The sequence below is a fragment of the Setaria italica genome, chromosome IX (genome assembly GCF_000263155.2).
Source record: "Setaria italica strain Yugu1 chromosome IX, Setaria_italica_v2.0, whole genome shotgun sequence".
Lineage (NCBI taxonomy): Eukaryota > Viridiplantae > Streptophyta > Magnoliopsida > Poales > Poaceae > Setaria > Setaria italica.
In genome coordinates, this window is record NC_028458.1 from 53,966,329 (window position 1) to 53,975,121 (window position 8,793).

An 8,793-nucleotide genomic window follows, 5' to 3' on the forward strand; every position below is an offset into this window, starting at 1 on the left:
GTTTCATCTCATGCACCCCGGCGTAGAAGTATTTGTGGAACTGTCTCTCTAAATCGGCCCATGTGATAATCGAGTTTGGCGGCAATGTCGTGAACCATTGAAAGGCCGAACTAGACAAAGATGATGAGAACAACCGTACCCGTAGGGCATCCTGCGTAGCTGCTTCCCCGCATTGGATGATGAATCTGTTCACATGCTCTACGGTCGAAGTGTCATCCATCCCCAAAAACTTAGTGAAGTCAGGAACTTTATACCGATGGGGGAACGGCAATAGGTCATATGTAGACGGGTATGGTGTTCTGTAGGTGTAAGTTTGTACTTTCGGTTTTAAGCCGAATTGTTCTTGCATCACCTCCACAATACGTGCCGACCAATCTGGCTGTTGCTGGTGAACCGTTGGCTGAGGTATTGGCACGTGCTGGTAAACCGGAGGCGGAATAAACAGAGGCTGAGTGAAAGCAGGTGGCATCTGAGTGAAAGCCGGCTGCGTAGTAAAGGTCGGCTGTTTGAATGAGCCACTCGTTTCATCATATAGCATGAGCTCTACTGTCTTGTTGACCTCCGGAGCGACAGGCTGGTATGGCGGTATGGTCGGCCGAGTGGCCGCCTGGAAAGATGCCTGGAATGGAGGGCTTCCTTGACTGGCCGATTGATTCTGACCGGCCGTGGCTGAAGGTGCCCCCCAGGGTGATGGGGTAACTGGAGGGAATGGTGCAGAAGACAGTTGGATGGAGTTATACCCCATAGGAGCTGATGATGAGGAAGCCTCTGAACCCCCGACAGAAAATTGGATCGGCTGTGAAACCGAATTCGAATAATTCTGGTTTGGTGGAATCGGCTGAAAATATGCCGGTCCCCTGTATCCTTGAGGTATCCCACCAGCGAAGGAGTTGACAACGGCGTTGTGCACCATATTTGAAAGTACTAGGGACTGATCAACGAAGGCGTGATAAATGGACTGTTGAATCATATCGGCCATTTTGTCCGAGTCCTCAGAAATCGTGATCTGGCGGGGAGCAGGGAACGGAGTCTTCTTGATAGTCTCCCCGCTTCTGTAGCGACTGAAAGACTGTAGGCAAGCTTTCCGGAACTGTGCCGTATACTTATCCAGTTCTTCCTTCTGGTCGTCCTTCAGATCTGCTTCCGTCACCTCGATGACGTTTTCTTCGGAGATTTCAGCAGCTTTCGACATGATGGCGGTTGTATTTGTCCCACCGGGCGTGCCAAAAGTGTGTTGGCGCTAGAAATCAGTCAACCGAATCCCAACGTCCGACACACGACCCGGGAGAATCTGCTTAACTCCTATTCGGGTGATTGCCCTGGTGCGGTTCGCGCGGCGTGCTAGCCAATCTGACCTGTTGATTGGCAAGGAAGAATACGTGTCAGGTCCAGGAATCACGATCGGCTAAGGTTCCGATCTCGAGATAGCTTATCAGCGAATCGGCCGATTTGCCGTAATAAAGAAATCGGCTATAATGCAGCCGATAACTGTGGCCTTGTAGATAGAAAACTACTAGAGTAATTGATACAACGCTATGATAACAGCACTAGGAACAGATCTAATCGGCAATATAAGATAGATGAATTTAATAGCAGAACGTGAAGAAAGCCGAAACTACCGATTCCTAGCTGGATAACTGGTGATAAAACTAGAAAGACAGGTAAAACCTATAAATCTAGCAAATATCGATAACTAGTGAATAAATCTAAACGAAATAACAGCGATACGCCCGAAGTTAAAGCTTAGATATTACTCGATAAGCGGAACTTACAGAATCGGCCGGAGATCAAGCTGATGCAGCCCTGCCAACCCGCACGAACTCGTGAAAAAGAGAAAAGTGTTGGCGAAGTCGCCAGCTTGAAAGTAAGTATGAGGAAAAAGTAGTATGTTGTATTGATTTGTTGATGATTACAGATTTACAAAGGTAGCTATTTATAGCCCCGTACAGATGACTTTTTAACCGACTAGAATTCTATCCCTAATTCAAACAGAAAACGAATATTTACAAGCACGATTCGTGCTAGGTTGGTTACTCTACGCTTCATGGGCTGATCTCCCCCTTATCTTTTTATTCCTTTCCAAGCCCATACAGGCCCAATTAAACCAACCTCCTAATCGGCCGAATCCTTATCGGCAAAAGGCAACCGATTGGGACCCCGGCACGTTCGATCCGAAGCGAGACAGAAGTCACCGGCCGATCTCGCACTGTAGCACCATTCGACCGATTCCCAACTGTGCTTCTTCGATTCTCTCTCTTCCTGGCGCCAATTTTACTAGTGACGAAATCTGGCGTCAACAACTGCAAAGCTCATATGGCGGTTGGCTTGAGAAATTCGAGGTGGAGAGTGATTGTAATGCAACCTGACCATACTCATCCCATGGTGAAGGCGATTGGGGTTAGGAAACACTTGAGGTCCCACCGAAGCATCTCTTGGGCTGATTATGAGCTGCTGAAAACACTACACCATAGAAATATTAGCACAACACAGATTATGGGGGTGCTTGCTGATTTCCATGGGGGGCTTGGCAACCTTACTTTCAGCAGTAAGGATGTTTCAAACATGAGGACACACTTGAGAGGAGGTCTCACCTACAGGGATATGGATGCAACATTAGAGTATTTTCAAAAGCTACAAGCTGAAAGTCCTTCCTTCTATTATGCAACAATGATAGATGATAATAATGTTGTTAGAGGATTGTTTTGGGTAGATGGGAGGACTAGAGAGCTGTACAAGAGTTTTGGAGACTGCATTTTCTTTGACACAACATATTGCACCAACAGATACGACATGCCATTAAATAACCATTTGCATAACATACTGCTTGGATGTGCAATGTTGCCAGATGAAACAACGGAAACATTTGTTTGGGTGCTAGAAAGGTTGAAGGGAGAGATGGGTGGGCGTGAACCAAACAACATAATGACAGACCAGGATAAAGCAATGAAAGCAGCAATAGTAATAGTGTTCCCTAACGCAACACACAGATGTTGCAAGTGGCATGTCCTGAGGAAGGCTAATGATAAGCTTGCTTGGCTTATTAGTGAGGAAGAAGACTTTGCAAAGGAGTTTGACTACTGTGTGAACAGGACTGAAACACCAGAAGAATTCGAGATGTTGTGGGCAAGCATAGAGGACAAATACCACTTGCAGGAAAATGAATTCTTTCAAAGTATGTCTGGTACAAGGAGGATGTGGGCACCTGCGTACTTCAGAAAGTACTTCTTCCCCTTCACAGGCACAACAGGAAGATTGGAAAGCATGAATTCATTGTTCAAGAAAGTTGTTCACCCTCAGGACTCAATGTTGCAATTTATAACACAATATGATTACATCATGGACACCAGGGCAGAAAGAGAAAATAAGGAGCGTTGCAAGGGAGAGATTTCAGATCCACCACTATGGGGAAGGTATTCTTTTGAGAAGCAAGCTACTGCATTCTACACTGGTGAAGTCTTTGGTAAATTTCAAGAGTTGTTGCGTGATTCTACAAGATACAAGGTAGGGGCTGTTGAAAGTGATGACCAGGGTTGGTCCATTCAAATTGTGCACCCAAATTCAACTAGAGTCTGCATGGTCACCATTGATAAAGATGCAACGTCATATACATGCTCTTGCAACATGTTTGACCGTGATGGCCTCTTGTGTCCTCACATACTAAAAGTATTCACAAACAGGGATGTCGAAAAAATTCCAAAGAAGTATCTACTTAGAAGATGGTCAAAGGAAGTGACTATAATGATACCAGAACGCCTCTCGGGTACAGAACCAGCATTTGGTGTCCCAACCACAAACAAGCTAAGGTACAATGCATTGTGTAGAAAAATGACGTCACTAGCAGCTGAAGCTTGTTTGGGTCCTGAAAAGTACATTGTAGCTTCAACTGGGATAGATACATTGGTACAAGCAGTCAGGACAGCAAGGGTGTCACAAGAAATGCAACAAGATGAAGCGTCCAATGTTGCAACAGGTCAACAGTCCAAAACTCCTGCTGTCATGGTAAAGAATCCAACAAGAACAAAAAGTAAAGGGAGACCAAAGGAGAAGGTGGAAAGGTTCAAGTCAGTAGTGGCACAAGCTAAGGAAAAAGCAATGAAAAAGAAGGCAAAAGGTAAGAAGACGGCCCAAAAAATCCCACCATGCTCATATTGCTTTGAAGATGGTCATAGTGTACAGACTTGCGCGTACATGACCAAGGCGGAGGCACTTGCAAAGGATCTCAAAGAAACAGAGCTGAAGCTCTGAATTTTTAATTATTCTTTTATTAGAATGACCTGAAACATCTATTAGAAAGTACTTCAACATTTCATTTTATGAACTGCAACATTATGTCTCAACATTATGTCTCAAAATAGAAATGGCGCGACAACATTATTGCAACATGGTTCAGTAGAGTTTGCAACATTAAAATTATAGTACAACAACATTGATAAAAAAATATTGTACTACACAAATTGAAGATATAAAACAAGGAAGAAGGCATGAAAAAAAAGATTTATAGTATATGTTGCAAAAGTAAGTTAATGATGTTTCATCAGTTATCCATGCATGTTGCAAACAAGAAAATAAAAGCTAACATTTCTGCAACATAATAAAGTAGAATTCGCAACATATAAAGTGCACTACGGCAACATATAAAAAAACTATGCTATGGTAAAATAATTGTTGACCAGATTTGCACAAAGAAATAGATTTAATAAACTGATATATGAAGCTAAAGGATTGCAACACTTGAATACACTGTTTGAGACAAAGGACATACAAATATCTCAACGTTGTATCCCACAATCCTGAATACTCCATACATCCACATTTCTAAGATGATTGTTACAGTGTCAATCATATAAAACTGCTAGCTATATACAGAGACCTAAACTCATATATTGCACAATGAAACATGATGTCACTACTTCTGGTTGCAATACTTTTCAACAAACTCGCTTGCCAGGATATCATTTCTTGGAGAAGTAGGAGAATGCCTGCAGCCAATTTCCTATAGTTTGCAATCATGTGCTAAAAAAGGGAAAAAGAAAACAGAATTAGGTACAAAAAAATTTCAGAAGTAACATCATGTATTTGGGTAAAAGAATTAGGTAGCCACATTGCAATAAGACATACTGGCTCAAATGTGGTGTCCATCTTCTTCCCATTCCAAGACTCCATATATAGCATTGTGTATAACCCACAATCATGCCTAAAAACAAAAAGAATTGGGTTATCAAAAGAAATATGGTGAGAAAAGATGAAAAAACTGCATGAATAATTCTTTATGTAAGCACATGAATGATGAAAAACTTACAAAGATTTTTGATGCGGGTAGTCTGTGGGATATTTCCAATCAAACAGAGAGATGTCTTTGTTTAGCACCCCAGCTTGTATGCATGCTTTTGAAAAATTGGTGACCTAACAATAGAACCAAATGGTACGTTATATACTATTGAAACATTTCAAATCAGCTGCCACAATGATAATTAACTATTGAAACATCGTAAAATTAAAAGGTTAATTATCTGTTACAATCTACAACCTCTATAGTTCTGCAACATCGCAAATCATCAGGTGCAACATTGATTTTCAATTATTGACACACCATAAGATGAAAAAGCATCAAGTAACAGAGGCTATTAATAACAAAAAAAAAAGAGATGCAAGTTTGAGAGTACTGACCACATTCTTGGCAGAAACAAAACATTTCATATCACGAGATCCCCCAAGAGAATTGAACCAGCAAATTTCCTTTAGAAACATGTTGACACTGACAAGTACCCAATGCCCTTCTTCAACAATAGGGAAAAACAACTAAAAAAAAGTAGATAAGAAAAAAAAGAATGGGAAATGAAAGGCAACTTAATTGTGCAACACAGTACCAGATCCATTTTTGAGAGATCCCAAGACTTGTTCAACTTTGTCAAAGCCGTGTTGCAGCTGTCTTGTATGAAATTATCAGGTTCAATTTTTAGCTTGTCCTTGAAAAAAAGTTAGAAACTATAAAAATGAATGCAGGGGCACATATGATGGTAATAAAAAATTGCAAAACAGAATTCAAATCTTACAGTGAGAACAGTAGAATAAAGCAAATTTCTTAACGATGTTATTGTCCTTCTCACGCATTTAGCTTCTTCAATGTTAAATTCATAGGACCATAAAGCCATCACATGGTTATTAATTTCCCCCCTTTGCTTGAAGGATCCATAGAATTCATCATAAGTAACATGGAAGCCATCAATTCGAACAAATGGTGGGCTGGGATAAAAAAAACTAAATTAAGATTTGAAACATCTAACTAGACCTACTGAAATATGTGAAACATACATAAGGAACATTGGAAAAAAAATTGAACTGTTGTAACATGAGTACTACATACTTGAAATATCTAACTGGACCTACTGAAATATGTGAAACATACATAAGGAACATTGGGAAAAAATTGAACTGCTGTAATATGAGTACTACATACTTGAAACATCTAACTCGACCTACTGAAACATGTGAAACATACATAAGGAACATGGAGAAAGACATAAAGAGTTGCTCACGGTTGTTCTTGTTCATCATTATTCGCATTTGGATTGATTGTCACTTTCTTCATTATCCTCTTGCTGAGATACTTGTTATATGCAGTAACAATTTCATCATCTAACTTAATTCTCTTCAATTTCTTTCCTTAGTTCAGATGGATGGCAACCCTCTTCCTCCTATTTTTCTTGTCAAATGTACTTGATCCAGGCTTGTTAACAATAGTCTCATCAATAGTGAGATCAGCTGCAAACACAAGAATAACAAAATACTCAAATACATGTAAGAAAAGAGGATTGAAAATGGAGACAAAAAAAGGTAAAAAAAAAGTCACCCAAATTAGATGCTGCTGCCGCTGGGGTCAAACAATCTGTTTCAATTCCTTGGTTGGACAAGAGATCAAATGAAGGGATGCCATCAAGATAACTTGAATCGTTGCTTCTCTTGTCAACAGGTGAACCAGCAGCACTGGTGGGGGCTCCTAAAGTGCTAGTTGATGCATTTGTTGTGGCAGCAGCATTGGAAGTTTGCCCATCTGAACCACCACACATGGAAGGAGCTGCTGCATCAACATTAGAGGTGGAAACCCCTTCTTCAACACCGATCTGCCATCTTGCCCAACATTTCAATGTGACGCCTCCTCCAAATAGCCATGACCTTATCTTTAATTTGTGCACTGATGGTTGTAGAGATATCATCGGCAAGTTGGAGAGCATCTTGCTCCACAAGTTTAGAGTAATGAGAAACAATATTCTGATACTCGAGAGGGATCTATTATATAGAATTAAAAAATAAATAAAAGAGTACTAGCAAGAAGTGTATTGGGACACTACAACATGATGGGACGAAACTAAAAATATGAAAAACACAAAAAGTTAACATGCAACACCATAAGAATGTGTACTGAAACATTGGTGAAAACAAGCTGAATCATATTATATTTTGTGAAACAGATGTATTTTTCTGTAACACCTATTTGTTGATTCTGAAACATTAAAAAACTACTACAACAAAATAAATTTAAATGAAACCAAACTATGGGTCCAGAATTCATGTTAATCATATTGAAGACATAAGTTTATTGCAACACTTATATTGTATTGTTGCAACATTAAAGATATACTACAACAACATTAAAAGTGTTTGAGCATAGAATGAATTGCAACATAGAGTATAATAAGATGACACAATCAGAAACTGAAAAAGTAACATGTTTTTTCACCTGATGAAGAAGATTGTTACTGGATGGTAGTTCATGCAGCCATTCATCTAAAGAGCTGATAGCAGGGATTTCCTCAGTGGCAGCTGGGTCAGGGACTTCCTCAGTGGCAGCAGGAGCAGGAATTTCAACAGTAGGGGTAGGGTGTTCTTGTACAATTGGGGCAGCACCATAAGGAGTACGGGAGAAGTCGCGAAACTGATCATGAAAAGAAGCATGAAAATTTTTAAGAAGGCAAAAAGCAATGAAAAAGAAGGCAAAAGGAATGAAGAAAAGATTATGAAAAGAACATACAGGGAGTTTTCCAAATGTATTGCCCAATGCCAGCCTGTTTTTATCAACTGTCAAGACAAAATCAAAGTCTATGTTTCAAACATTGCAGATACGAGGCATGTTGTAATTAAATTGATGGCCTCCTCGATCAGTTGGCAAATCAAAATGGTCCATGTAAGCAATCTGAAATTTGATAAGATGGTCCTTATAAGAGAGAATATAAGAATATGATCATAGAATTATTGAATGGGCAGGAAAAAAGAACTTAAAATGCTGAAAGAAAGGCATTAAATAACCATACCGCTAGAACAATTAGACAAGATCCCATCTGGTGGTCTTTGTCAAGCCTATCAGGAGTAAATTTATGGTACTTCTTCACTTGATTCATCAGCTCATCCAACACATGCCCCGCCCAATCAAAGGTGCTGATTTCAGAAATATCAACTAGACTATGAAGATATTTGAGGCTGACATAGTTGCCTGTTCCTGGAGTGTAGATAGTCCCTAGAGCCAACAGAGAAAAAGCCCTGACAAAGGAATCCCTGTCCTTGCTAGATTGCACAATCTCTTTACACTTTGCAATTTTAGCTCTATCACCATCCTTGTAGACTTCCCGAAGTTTCTTGACATCTTCCGAGTCACCGGATAACCTCAAAGGAATGATGCTATTTTGAAGCCCAAGAATTTTGCAAGCAAGGTGACGGTTGAATACAATGACCTTGTTCCTGTATCTAAACTCCCAGAGCAAAGGGTCCACATGTTTAAGCATCCATTTAACAAGCTTC

At 40.2% G+C, this 8,793-nt stretch overlaps 1 protein-coding gene across 1 annotated transcript; it reads left to right on the forward strand.

The window, feature by feature from the left end:
- The first annotated feature begins 2,493 nt into the window (after positions 1 to 2,493).
- LOC101762319 (protein FAR1-RELATED SEQUENCE 5) lies at positions 2,494 to 4,245 on the forward strand. The gene has a single exon (XM_004987071.1). The coding sequence runs from the start codon at positions 2,494 to 2,496 to the stop codon at positions 4,243 to 4,245; it is 1,752 nt and encodes a 583-aa protein (XP_004987128.1).
- The last annotated feature ends 4,548 nt before the right edge of the window (positions 4,246 to 8,793 follow it).

What these genes read in the sequence shown, in the direction of transcription:
- LOC101762319 (XM_004987071.1), top strand. Translation starts at nt 2,494, where the DNA reads ATGGGGGTGCTTGCTGATTTCCATGGGGGGCTTGGCAACCTTACTTTC.